Consider the following 14,900-nt stretch of genomic DNA (forward strand, 5'->3'; position numbering starts at 1 on the left):
AAATTAATGATTCCCTTGTGTTAATGGGCTGTGTAAAGCACAAGTCCTCTAATACACGTACTAAAACAGCATTACAAAATACTGTTGGTTGACTAGAGACAGTGCCAGGATACATTAGATTTCTATTATTTTGGTATAGGATACAATTTTGTTTGACAAACTGCTGGGGGGAGGAGGGAGGAAGAAACAGCGCTGTTGTTAGTAACACAGTAACTCGTCTTAATTAGTTCACCATGGCTTTGAGTCATCATCAACAGAGCAGTTGCAGAGTCAAGACAAGTAGGGCTAAGGTACGGTAGAGGAATATTTTCCTTATTCAATTTTGGCATGATTAAATAAATAAAAAATGAGCAATTTTTAAGGCCAAAACCCATCAAGTTCCATTTGCTTTAATTCAGTAAACACGCAGCTCTAGGGTCTGTGAACATGAATGTCATATCATGATTCCATTAGCACTTTCTTGCCGAAAGTGAGGCTTCAAAGGCCAAAACAAAATCATCTTATGGGAGCGCTTAAATAAAATTCAGCTGTCTCATATTGCTCTGATATAAAGGTCAGAAACAAACTGCAGAGCGAGCAGCTGCTCCATCTTGCGCATTGTCCACGCACAAACCGAAGCACCTTTACGCTCACATTAACACTGACTGGGAATCAGTTCAGCGTGTAAGTTAGTTAACAGGCAGCCTCATTTTCCCCACCAGATTACTCAGAGATCAAACTTTTTATCCTGCTGCATGCATGCAGCTGAAGCAGCATCCTCCTTGCCCAAGCAAGACCACCAGACAGAAGTGTGTGGCACAACACGCTGGACAAACTCTCAGTTGCTGTTTCCTCACAAAAGCCAACAGTGCCCAAGTGCGTGATGCTCATCTACAAACATCTGCCGTCTTCCTGTTCAAACGAGCTATTTTTGTGTTTCTCTCCTTTAAAAAGGAATTTAGATTTTTCCTTCAGTAAGAATATACCACTTATAACCAGTTGTTCTTTAACAACTCTGTTCAACATAATTATACTTTAAAAAAACTTATCTTTTTAAAGATTGAATGTTTTTCAATTTTCACTCCTCTAGATTCATCTGTGTTTCACAGCTATCTCACAACAGGCTCCAATGTATTGCATGATAAATTGAAATCACTGCAATCTATCACACTGATACCAAACTGGAAGTATTACTGAATCACAGTTGGTTTCCTGTTTATTTTCTAGTTGTGGGAATACAGAATTTCTGTGCCTAACTCCCAGTTCAGCTTCTGTACTTTGCAGTCAACTCTTAACTGCTCGAAAATGCTTTAATATTCTTTCTGGGGATGCTAGATGTTCTTTTGAGATCTCTCCCATCATGTCTCAGCTGAGTATTACTACAAGTCTTCTGTTTTCATCCCTATGACTGCAAAGCCATGTACACTGGTCAACTACTTGAAGCCTCATCCTCTTTTGATGTAAATGAGGTCAGAACTCCATTGCTGTAAGACAACACACAACCATACCCTGGATGCTCTGAATCAATTGAAGATGAGGTGCCTGCTGTTTGCAATACAGCTTCCCTCTACAGCTGTGCTGGTACTATTAGTCTCCATCCAAATCCACAGACTCCACTCACAGAGATACAGTCACCTTTATCAAACTAAGGAAGATACGAGGATAAAACTCATCAGAAATGAAAACACCAAACCCACATATCCAGTTATCTGCAGAAATTTAATACAGTAAATGAATGATACTACTGCCCTACACTCAAAGCTTGCTGGTGTTGTAAATCCTGAGTATTCCTGGGCACTGACCAAATCCATTAGAGCCCCTTCTTCCCTCCTCACTACTTTTTGTTTTGCTCGCATTGAGAAAAAACATTACTATTTTCCCTCTCCTCATCCCGCCCAGAGCTCTGCATCCTCTATCTGTTTTGTTTTTATTCCTCTTATCTATTTCCTAAGAGGCTGAGGACAACACAAAGATCCACTGCGAAATAAATAATGAGCCTAGATGGAAAATCCGCAGCTTTGGTCTCTCTCTTGGAACAAGGGAAGCACTTCAGACAGAGCCCAGCAAAATTACTCTGGACCACTCTTTTATCTCCTAGCTGGTGCTAGAGGTGGGAGGTACTTCAGCTCCAGCACTCTCATGTACACTTCAAGAGCTGCAGATAGCGCTGGGACAGCGCTGGCCGGAGGGAAATTAAAGTACTGCTGATGGTGCCCTGCTAAATAGTACAAATCTTGTTTTACAAGTAAATAGGTGTTCAGATAGTATTAATAAAAAATAAAAACTTTATAGATAGATTGCATTTTCTAGTGTATTGTCTGGCTTCATATTTTATTCTCCTGTGACTACAGTGTGGTGGTATTTTGCACCTCAAACACTGTAGAATGCAGTCACACATACACAGACTATTACTAGTGTGCTAAGACAAAATATGAGGTTATTTTTGGGCTGACTAGAGACAGCGAAATAAGTGGAGTGACCTTACTGGTCTTGACTTAAAAAATAGTGATATCCTTGTCTTGTTTGACATGAGCTGATTCCCGTCATGCTAGGAATAAACTCTAATAACAGGGTACAAAGAGGATTTTCCTCCTTGTTTTAAATAAGCAATTCGACAAAGAAAGAGGATCTAAATGCAAATCTTCAAACGTTTCCTAGTACCAAAAACATTAACTTTGTTAAGAGAAACAACTACTTTACAGTAATAAGGCAATATCTTAAACACATAGAACACAATCTACTGAAGGAAGTCATCCTAATTCAAGAAAGAACTCTTAGTATATTTTATACATAAAGTATATTCATATGTTGTACACGTTTAACATGCATCACACAGAAATATACAACTCTTCAAATTTCTTTTAAACCTAAAATTGTACTAGGTTTATCTGGCAATTCAAATCTTTATAATACAATGGCCTATGCAAACCTAGCTGTCCCTTGGACTGGCTGGCACGTCTGCGATCAAGTTAACTGGTAAGCATACTTGAAGAGTGAAAGTCCTCAAATTCTGCTAATCTATTTTTCCTGTGTATACACTGGATAATTGTATAATTTTATATATATAATTGTATAATTATATATAAATATATATATATAATATAATAATTGTGAGCAGCAGAGAAGGAAGGAGAAATTAAACATCACAGCTAACTTGACTAGGAAAGCTATGAAGAGAATTTTTGGGTGCTCTCACACAATGCACAATTCAACAATCTGGATGTGCCAGAAGGACTCGCAGTGAGGATACATGAGTCCCTGTGTCAAAGCACAGAGATTTTACATTCTGTTCAGAATGTAGACACATCTACGTGTGGATAGCTTTAGCATGTTACAACAAAGAAAATTACAATCAAAAAGCCTCTCTGCACACAGCCAGGGAACAGTCTGCCCAACAGGACAGTATTTGCAGACGTGAAGAAAAACAATTGACTAAACAAAAATGAACGAACTACATTTTGTACAAAGAATCATTAATTCACAGAGGTTACTTGATGTTCAGGCATATCAGTTTTTTGGATTGTCCGTGGTCCAGTGGAGAGCTCTGTTACCTGCCGCAAGCTGATGCTGCAGAAGTCAAACACCGTATTAGCATTCTCGTAGCGAAACAAAGCAGTTAAAAACAGCTAAAATCCACAACAAACCAATTTCCACACAAGTGGCTTTAACATCAGTTATGCGAGTTACCGCAACAGTGGACTGTTTTGCAACACCAGCCTGTACGAACCTCCCACCACCAATCACCCATTAGGATGTTTCACTGACACATTATTTAGGACTATTATTTTTCAGCTTTGGAGAGGTTTATCATAGGTGCAGACATGCTTTTTGTGTAAAAAGGTTAGTTCCGTTTTTATCTTTAAGTCAATTTATAAATCAATTATACTCCACTGACAGATGAGGCTTAGAAAGCTAGATTGGAGGGTCCTTGGACTTTGACAGCTTGCACCAAAATGAGTCTGCACTCGGGAAAATCTGCTGATGATGTGTCTGCTCCATTCTTAATTCTCTGCCAAATGAGATACTGGGTAATACAGGTCACTGAACCAGCAACTGGCTCCCCAGGAAGGCTCAGTTACCAAGGCTCATTAGGTTGCGATTCGTTACCTGCCACGCAGCATGTGCTTAGGCGAGAGGCCAGGACAAAAAGCACCTTTTACAGCAATCAAAGCTTTTGAGATCCCTGGAGATATAGAGTGAACTACGCAGAAACGACCAGACAGTGGATATGTCCGGCAATGAAACGTGACAGATCATGGGTCGATTAAACAATATGTAACTACAAAGGCTATTAGTTTTCAGATACCATGCTAACAGTATAGCAGAGGTTTGCAGACGGGTGAGGTAGTGTGGTTAAAAATGCCAAACTTAAGGCATTAAGTTTACTACAAGAGGTTTTTTAAAATTTATTCCCATCAACCTCAATGTCACCTGATATTCTTAGGTACTAGTGTGACAGAAAAGAAAAAGATAAAACAGGTGTTCGTTCACTGTCTTGAAAATACTTCCTCTCTAATCATCTGCGCCAATCCTACTAAATTTCAGATAAAATACCATGTTATAGGGCTTTAGAAACATCATATAAGGATATGTGCAATAATCTGTGATCTCTTTAATCACACTATTGATAGAGGAAATTTCTGGAGAAAAAAAAAAAAAAGAAACGCTTCTAGTGAAACCAGAAATCAAAAGTGTCCCTATCTTTTAATGACCATAACTTTTTAAACAGTATAATTTAAACAGTAGAATTAAAAAGATGAGTTGCTATAACACATCACATTATACACTGTTCCTCAGTTGCTGTTAACTCACTGATATTTTCATTCCAGTGATTATTTTCTGATGTTTTATTAGAAGCTATTCAAGAACATAAAGTAGAAATAGCACACAAAAGTAATTTAGAATTACTGCATGGTATTTAGCCACTTTGGTCGGAAAGTGCTCTGAAAAGGCCTAATAGGATTTTTTTGGCCACTACTTCGGGTACTTTGTGGTTGTAATGTGACAATGATTAAACCACAAATGATTTAGCAGCGTTTTTTTTTTGTTGTTGTAGGGTGGAGTTTTTTTGCCAGCACAGATGTCACAATCTTACTAAAAAAAAATGAGTATGGCAAGGTTGTAGTAACTTCTCCCCAAATTGTCCTAAGGTTAAGTTACATTTAATCTCTGAGTGTCCACAGACAAGGGCAAAAGGCCCAATGTACCCTGGCAGTGCCACTGAAATGCAGACATAACACACAATCCCTGTCCTGCCAGCAAACTACTGGAACATATTAAAATCTGCCAACGCACAGTGACCATATCGGACATAAAACAATAGGTCCTTAAAATTCCAGTCAAACTCAGTTTAAAAACAAACAAAACCATCATTTAAGTACTAAAACCAATTATTTATTTTCTCCTTCACTTGCGTGCAAGAGAATAATTTGTTATATTTCTGATTTTCATGTTTCCTTTCGGTCTGCTACATGAAATGCTCAGTAGTTCGGCAGTTTTTGAGCTTGGTTACTTGTAGCTCCAGGTAAGGCAACTCTGCAATGGGGCGAGGAATCAGAGAGTGAGAAACCAAAATGCTGTATTCAAACACTGACAATATTTGGGCAACAGTGAAGCTATTCAAAGCTTCATATACTGGGTAGCTACCTATGCGTAAGCCTCACGGAGTCAGCGTTAGCTGGCTACATGGATGCCTAATTCAGCGTGGCAATTTTAGGCTGTATTTTACAGTGGTGGCATGGCTGCAGCTGGCTGCTGTACGATAAGAGAGCCTGTTTGCTTTCCCATGCAAAAGGTGATGGGAACTATACTGACTTTGCTGCAGTGCCAGACACCTGCAGTACGGACTGCAGGGATTATGAAACTTCAGCCTGCTCTGTGCCACGAGCCCCAGCGCCACAGCTCCAAACCAGGACCTCCTTCAAAAACCATCCCTCAATTCTACAGACCAGTCAGCCTGACCTCTGTGCCAGGTAAAATCATGGAACAGATTCTCCTGGTAACTGTACTAAGGCACATAAAAAATAACCAAGTGGTTGGTGACAGCCAACATGGCTTCACTAGGGGCAAGTCGTGCCTGACTAATTTAGTGGCCTTCTACGACAAAGCTACAGCGCTGGTTGACATGGGTAAAGCAACAGATGTCGTTTTCCTGGACTTGTGCAAGGTGTTTGACGCTGTCCCACATGACATCCTTGTCTCTAAAATGGAGAGACACAGATTTGACAGATGGACCACTCGGTGGATAAAGAACTGGCTGGATGGTCGCACTCAAAAGAGTTGCGGTCAATGGTGTGATCTTTACATGGAGACCAGTGTCAAGTGATGTCCCTCAGAGGTCTGTTCTGGGTCCAGTGCTGTTCAACATCCTTGTCAGCGACATGGATGACGGCATTGAGTGCACCCTCAGTAAGTTTGCCGATGACATCAAGTTTTGTGGTGCTGTGGACTCACTTGAAGGAAGAGATACCATACAGAGGGACCTTGATAGGCTTGAGAATTGAGCCAGTGCAAACTGCATGAGCTTCAACAAGTCAAAATGCAAGGTCCTTCACCTGGCTTGGGCCAATCCTAGGCACAAATACAAACTGGGCACAGAGTGGGTTGACAGTAGCCCTGAAGAGAAGGATTTGGGGGTGTTTATAGATGAGAAGCTCAACATGAGCCGGCAGTGCGCTCATGCAGCCCAGAAGGCCAACCACATCCTGGGATGTATCAAGAGAAGCGTGGTCAACAGGTCAAGAGAGGTGATTCTCCCTCTCTACTCTGCTCTTGTGAGACCCCACCTCGAATACTGTGTCCAGTTCTGGTGTCCCCACCATAAGAGAGACATAGATTTGTTGGAGTGTGTTCAGAGAATGGCCACAAAGATGATCCACGGGCTAGAGCACCTCTGCTACAAGGACAGGTTGCGGGAGCTGGGATTGTTCAGCCTTGAAAAGAGAAGACTTCGGGGGGACCTAATAGCTGCCTTCCAACACCTGAAGGGAACTTACAGGAAGGCTGGGGAGGGACTTTTTACAAGAGTGTCCACTGATAGGACAAGGGGAAATGGGTTTAAGTTGAAGGAGAACAGATTTAGATTAGATCTTGGGAAGAAATTCTTCAGTACGAGGGTGGTAAGACTTTGGAATAAATTGCCCAGAGAAGTTGTGGATGCCCCCTCCCTGGAGGTGTTCAAGGCCAGGTTGGACGGAGCCTTGAGTAGCCTGGTCTAGTTGAGAGGCGTCCCTGCCCATGACAAGGAGGTTGGATTAGATGATCTCTGAGGTCCCTTCCAGCCGATGCCATTCTATGATTCTATGCCTGACAGGAGCAGGAGTTACTGAAAGCAAAGAGACGACCCCATGCTGCCTCCAAAATTCAGACCTCTTCTTCAACAGGCTGAATAGCGCTGTGCTATTCAGCTCTACCGCGATATTTCTTTTGCGTCAGTATCACACGAGTTTTAGCGGTAAAGCCACCCTCCCCATTATGAACCCTGCATACCATGACCTGTAACATGTCGAGGCAATACGAGATAACAGTTGGCCACGCTGAAACGTTAAGAAAAGCAATTTGAATAGACGCAGATGTGGAGCAAGAGAAGGGATTTTTCCATGTCTGGAAAGATATAGCATGGGGATTGAGCAGCCTGGCAGACACTATGAATTTTACTGCACGTTCCTTTCAAATAGATGTATGCTGAAAAGAAGAGAAAAAAGATTGGGGGGAAGGAGGGAAGTGCTTGGAGGGAGTGATTGCGGTGTGGAAACTTATCAATATTTGAAGCTTAGAAAATACTCTGTTTAGATAAGATTCAGGGCAAACAGCATAATCTATGTCTAGTAGGTTTGCACTCTGACAGTTACAGCTGATGCAGTGTCAAGATCGAAAGACTCACGAACTTTGTACTTCAACTCAAATTACAATGTAGAATGAGTGCATTTCCTGAATACTGAACTGGGAGAAAATCCATGCCCATCAAACCATGTAAAAGCTCACTATTCCCCCCCACCCCAAAGTCACTATTAAAAATCAGAATTGTACAATGTTATAATATTACAACCTGTACAGTGAGGAAAAAAGTATTTTTTAAAAAACAGCCTTAAACCAAAAGCCATTCACCAGAGAAAGGCTAAAACACTGCAGCTGCTTTAGGCTCTAAGTCTGTAAAGATTTCTAAACATATTTGCTTTATACAAGCAGAACCTTTGAAGAACCACTGCAAATAGTGGAAAAAACCCACCATGCAGCTGGGCTGGAAAGCTGCAGGTTTGCTCCCAAAGGACAGCAGCTCCTGCAGACGCTGCTCCCAGGAGGGATGCTCAGAGACCTCCACACGAGAGGGACTTCAGGGCAGAAAGGTCCAAATGTTTTTCAAATGCCTGGTTTTATACACTTGGAAATAGCTCAGTGTTATTTTAGTCTTCCTAACATGCAGTGGTCACTGTATGCATGGGTCAGCTCCGGCGGGTTAGTCACAGGCAGGGAAGAGGCCATTCCCAGAAGGTTTGCAGTGAGACTCACAGTCTGAAATCCTGCGTTTCAACAGACTGCTGCTTGCACGGAGGGACTGGAGAATCTGCTGAATTTGACAGAAAATGTTGCCTTTTTTCTTTCACCCTTGCTGTAGGTTACTGCTTTTCTGGGCAAGGTTAGGTTACGTGTCCAACAATAAGAGCTCCAGTAATCAGTGCCGCTGTTTTTATTTAGTAGCATCTTGCAAGAGTCAAGGATTGCAACTTGATTGTCGGCATTGTCTGTGCATCCTTCAGTTCTTTCAGCTTTTATTTCCTAAGTGGTGGATGATGCTTTAACCATTTATACTGACAAAACGGAATTAACTTACCACAGACAGCTGTATTACCTTTTCTGGGTCAATCTCAGAGAGCTAGTGTTCAAGGGGAACTTATTTACGAACATAATGGTGTCAAGAAAATACAGCCAACTCCATTCAATAGAGAAGAGAGAGAGCAGACTACAAATAGCTTTTTAAAACATATATTGACAAGATTTACTTTTCAATCTGTCTTAACACAATAACACATTCTAAACTGCAACAGAGGAAAAAATAATACTGCGGTGTCATTCAGCAGGATTGTGAATAGCAAGTGCTGGTTACAACGTGCCCTGAAAGCATTTGTTCTTCAGAGGAATTGGTACAAAATCTTCAACTTCTGTCATTAGTGTTTTTATTTCTGAGAGTAATTGTTTTGCTTCAGATATTACAGCAGATTAATAATGATCAGCAGCACTTTGCCTAAAATATGACAATCTGAATGGGAATAATTCATATGGGCATCTTGAAATTACACAAACCGTAAAATAGATTGTGCTGTCACACACTTCCCTGTTGTGCTATTGTCAAAAGGCCCAGTTACAGTCCAATTTCTTTCTAAAAATTCATCAAAATTAGCTGCTGTTTTTATACAGCAGAACCGACAAGCATGCCCACATGGCATTCTACTAAGTACAACTCTGGACTACATAAAATAAAACTCAAATGAGTTGCATGCAAAAAACTCCCACTGCATGTGAATGAGAACCTTGTACTTAATTTGTAAGGAATAAATATTAATAACAGTTACAATTGTTTTCTTTAGGTATAATAAATTTTATTCCTAGTTGAATACAGTGTCAATTACTCTAAAGCAGTATTCAAAATCACAGTGAACAAAACCAAATTGAATTCTAAGAAGTTATAGAAGTGTCAGGGACAAAAAGAAGCAGTAATCGTGATGCTGCAAATTTTAAATTTGCATATGTTCCTAAGCACAACTCTGCTCCACTTACTAACAGAAACAACTGCCATTAATATGATCCACTATGACAAATACTCTAGCTATAAGTTTCCAGTTAAGTAGTTCTTTAATTATTTGGGTTATTCTGATCCCTGGTCTTAGTGCTATCTTACCTGAGCTAAATTCTCCACTATACTTTTTTTGTAGAGACATGTTATCAGAAACACAGAACAGGGAATCATACTGCTACTTTGAATTTCAAATTCACAGCATTTTCTGTTGTATAAATGGATTATTATGAAACCAGTACTTGTTCACTGAACCTACCTCCTCCTGACAGTCTCACTGAAAGAACCATGCCTCAATATTTAGATACCAAAACATTTCAGGAGTATGCACCATCCAAAGTTTACTTTCGGCTGTACAAAAATACAGGACCATTCACCCTCTAAAGTTCCTGGGCTTATATCTACCTCTATGAGCTTTACTACTTAAATCCTTTAGCAGTGAACAGGGAGGAGGCAAAACACTGAAAATAAAGCTGCTGCTTTGGTTTGTTCTTCTAATTGACAACATTCCTTGGAAGGACGTACACAGGGAACTAGCTAAGGTGGACCCCTACCATTGCAAAGTGGTTAGGAAGCTACACCAACAAATGAAAATCGAAGCTATCAGGAAGAAAGGCACAAAAAGTGGGCATAGGGTTTCACATCTAAATCCTTCTGAAAGGAGAAAGAAATGACAGAATGGAAGGGTTACTGCTCATGAGAGAAACATCTTCAGATCCCATGTCAACTGTAAAATGCAGACTTGATCTGGTGAGGCAGCTGGAGCAGCGGACAGAGGATGGACCATAAGATACAGAGAACTTTCTGTAGCCCAAGCCAGACAGCTGCTGGCCTGTGCTCACTGGCTGTTTGCTCCAACACTCTCTCCGTGGCCTCTTTACCTCAAAAGACATTAGTCTTTTGCGAACTACTACTTCTTTGCATTTATTCAGCACCTATAGCAAAAGGGACCCATTCCTAGTAGGCTCTAAGGATCGGCTGATATCTACGGGATTAATGAAGGATGTTTTATTTGCTTGACATGTGGGTGACTTCTTTGCCTGAAACGTTTTTGACTGTACGTTGGTTTTGAAGTGTATTTGACTTTACTTTCTTTCTAAAGATTATATGGCAATCCTAGCATCAATGAAATCTGCCAATAGCTGATCTTTGATCCTGGAAGAAAGGATTTAAAAGCTTAAAGGACCCCATGTCTTTACGTGAAACTTGAGTTCTGCAAAATCTAATAAACAGGCAAGGAATCTTCCAGCCTAATGGAGATGAAGATATCCCCATCTTCTGTTTATCAGAGATGTTAGTCCTGGGGACAGAGGATTTCTTTCAAGACGTTCCTCAACAGTATTTATCAGAAAAGCAAAGCCTGAAAGGCAGAGGCAACATGATACTCACTCTCTTGGATAGTAAAATGCAAGACTTGGGGATATGAATATATCCCTGAGCATGAGCTCCAACTTGAAAAAATGCAGAGATGCAAATCCTATAGGGAGGACCCTACAGTAATGTCAGCACCCCGAGAAGGAAAGCTTTCACACTGCACATAAACTGATCTGGTGAACAACAACTTCTGTGCATATTTGGAACATATTTTTGTTTTTCATTTTATTGAACCAAACAAACATCAATCAGCAAATATTCCCAGCTGTGCAGCTAGTGTCTGAATGCAATTTGGTTCAATGGGGACTTTGGATATACAAGTTTTAAAATCATATAAATGTAGAGATAGGGAATTGAGTGGCTGCCAACCTGGCCTTACTCAACTGTTCCTTGGGAGCAGTTTGCTAGACCAAAGAGATCTTTTTTTAAAATTGGAATTTAGGACAACAGACCTTACTGATCGAGGTGTTTTAATGCTTTTTCCCTCTCCATCCAATACTAACGTGTATAACTTAGAGATTGAAAAAAGTTTTTTCTGTTTGTTCTTTTAAACATACACAAGTTTTGCAGTAGGACCAGGGAAAGCTAAGCACAACAAGCTCCCTTCCTTCCCCTTCTCCTGGACTTTCTATTACTCTACAGAGAAGGACAGCAAGAATGTTGGGAGGTCCCAGTGTGCAATTGCAAAGAGATGAATATGGAAAGTATGTGATTGCTCCAATATTTAGCTCATTAATCTTAAAGACTCTGTTTATGATCTAGTGCATTAATCCAAAATAGCTTTAATTGCAAAGCTTCAAAGATAAGCATACTTCCTTTTAATTTCTTCTCAACACAGGAGCAGATTTAATATATTGAGAAATTTCAATGTTTCTATAAATAGAAACTGTATACAGAAACTTTCTATATGTAGAAATCATACTGTCCTCATCAACTAGGAATTAAATTTATACAACTCTAATTATTAGTATTCTCTAGATGTTCAAGATAATAATCCAAATAATAAAGAGCAGAAATCACCTGAAGAAGCTGAACATGTGTATAAATACACAGTCATTTGCTAAGGAATATAAAAGAAGCTACTCCACGGTAACTTCTCAAATCTGAGACTCCTATGTGTCACTGACAGTAAAGCATCCATATGAGAACAGAGTGATACTCAAAGCTGAGTTAAATACAAGTGTACTTCACACACAAAGTGAACCACATCACTATCTTGCAAAGTACTACCTCCCCTGTTAACAGCTACAGTTGAGCACACAGGCATTGATTCTCTGCAACATTTCTTTTTCTCTATCACTGACATTTTCATTTGCATGTTCAGAACATAATTAGAGTCATGCAGTGATTTAGGTTAGGAGGGATGCCAGGAGGGTATCTGGTCCAAACTCTGTCTCAGACCAAGGCTAACTTCGAAGTTAGATCATGTTTCTTCAACAAGTTGTTTCTACAAGTTTCAGAGAGGGACCTTCAGCAAAACCAATTATTTTACATGTTTCTTCAATAGATTATATTACTGACAAGAGCAAACAATACTGGTCTCCCAAGTGTAACTTATGACAAATGATGGTTAATAAAGCTGTTACATTGACCATTGGATCTAACTTATGTGACCAGGATAAAGAATGAAGTGAGACAGGATTGGGAACAATGCACATGTGCCCTTTCAAGTTCTTCAGATCTTTCCACTACCAACAAACATGTCAAACTTGCTGAGAAAAGGGTCTATTCTACCCCTGCAGTTCAGGCTTTCAGCTGTTACCATGACAGTTGTCCACTGGAGGTACCACAGACACTAGAGTGAGACCTCACACTCTGCCATAACCATTACACTATATAGCCTTATGCTACTGATGTGCTACACAATACTTTTTTTTACACCACAGTTTGGTTTTTTTAAGCCTGGGCAATACAGGGGGGTTGGGGAAAGCTACACTAAAAGCAGTATTTTTTATGGTTTACAGCATCAAGGACTCCAGAGTTAGGCAATATCAATTGATGTTGTCTGTGTGAGCTTTGCTTGGACCCTTGGTGCTGACGTGTTACAGTCCAGTCCTTTAGTTACATGACCATCTACTCCTTTAGATGGGATTTCATAGTAACGAGGTCTTTTTGATGCTCCTTCCTTTTTCAGTCCTACAATAAAACTTTTTAAACCTTTTGGAGATTTTCATTGACACTCACCAGAGGAATAGATCCAGTGCTATGTTTTGTAAGGTAGGCAGCCAGCTAAAAGACAGAAGACCTGATGCAAGCAAAACTGCAACATCCATTAATGTGCTACTATAGACAGGAGAACTCACATGGAGGAGAGCCTCAGCTCAGTGGAAAAACTTCCATCAGACCAACCCAAGTTTCCTACCAACCACAAGATGCAAAGCCACAGGAAGCCTCAAGTTCCTTTAGTTCTAGGGCTACGTTATTTCCAGAAGACTCTAATGCCAAGGCAAGTAGAGTTCCTGCTAGACCACTGAAGATATCCATTCTTCACGTAGCTCCTCTTCCATCTGTTGCAAAAGTACTACCTATTTATTTTACGTTTGTTCATTTATTGTTTTCTTTCATTTTACCAGTGTCTGTCTTGACAATCTGGAGTCTAATCTGTAGAAAGGCTGGACACTCAGAGCTGTAACAGAGGTCAAAATAGCTGGGGTTTGAGTCACAACAATTTTCAACTGCCTTAAAAAAAATTTCAAGTCTGATGAATTTCAGTCTTGAAATCCCAAATGAGTCAATAGCTTTTACACTGACTTCTCCAGCCTGTCTGCCACTGCCTGCAGAAGGGGAACTGCTGCGCACTTCCACGTGACTAAGATGAAGTGCAGGCAAATGTACTGCCTGCCAAGCACCTGCGTACTGTTATGATGAGCACTCACAAAAACTGGTGAGGATGTTAATAATTCTGGATTCAGGGCAGGTTTTGAACAGTAGGCAATAAATAGCTCTGGGCCATGCCTGGAACAAAAGGTTAAAATAAATTACTGAATAGCTGCTCATTAGCTCAGCTCTTTCTGTTATATGCATTGCATGAAGATAGCAGAGGGAGAAACAATGCAGGTATCTACAAAAAGATTTTAATTCCAGTCATCCTTGGAGGTGAAATCTCTTGGCTGTCCCCACTTACTATGTTTTGGTTTACACAGTGAAGTTTTGAAGTGCACTAACTGAATTCATTTCAGATGAAAGTAAAATGGGAGATGTGCTCCAGGATTGCACCTAATGTGCCTCAACCAATTTAGTAAATCTAATGAGATTAAAAAGCAATGCAGAAGTGAGACAAATTAGGAGACTGACTTCTGGAATACTCTAAGTCTAGGGTATTATACAATTTTCCTGTTTTTTAACAATTCTTTTTATGTAGAGTATCTATGTAAAGACCAATTGTTTCCCAAATCACTGTTCTGAGTAAGAACTAGATGACGCCTCAACCACCAAAGTGGATGGAAATGTCAATATTCTGCACATCCACCCCTGCATTTTAGTTCTGTGGAACAGGAAATTTAACCCAGATGGACTTGATGCATTAAGAATATCCCCTAAGTAGAAATGCAACATTCCTCTCTGACATTTTGGATCACAAGTCTGACTTTGTAGGAAAGAGACAATTATCCTACGGCCACACAAGCACACCTTTTGACTCCTTCACTTCAGTGACAAGCATCGCTGTCTTCATACAAGATCCATGTTTAGTAGTTTCAAAATTGCTGCTGATGCAAGACTGAATATGTCTTTCTCCCTGTTTATTTTAAACAGATTT

At 40.2% G+C, this 14,900-nt stretch overlaps 1 protein-coding gene across 1 annotated transcript in view; it reads right to left on the bottom strand.

The window, feature by feature from the left end:
* PEPD (peptidase D) overlaps positions 1–14,900 on the bottom strand; it is a 143,810-nt gene that overhangs the window by 20,990 nt on the left and 107,920 nt on the right. The window contains 1 exon segment of the mRNA XM_086620892.1: positions 11,513–11,521. Coding sequence (XP_086477018.1) covers positions 11,513–11,521 — 9 coding nt within the window.

This window comes from Tauraco erythrolophus, chromosome 15 (genome assembly GCF_009769465.1).
Source record: "Tauraco erythrolophus isolate bTauEry1 chromosome 15, bTauEry1.pri, whole genome shotgun sequence".
Taxonomy (NCBI): domain Eukaryota; kingdom Metazoa; phylum Chordata; class Aves; order Musophagiformes; family Musophagidae; genus Tauraco; species Tauraco erythrolophus.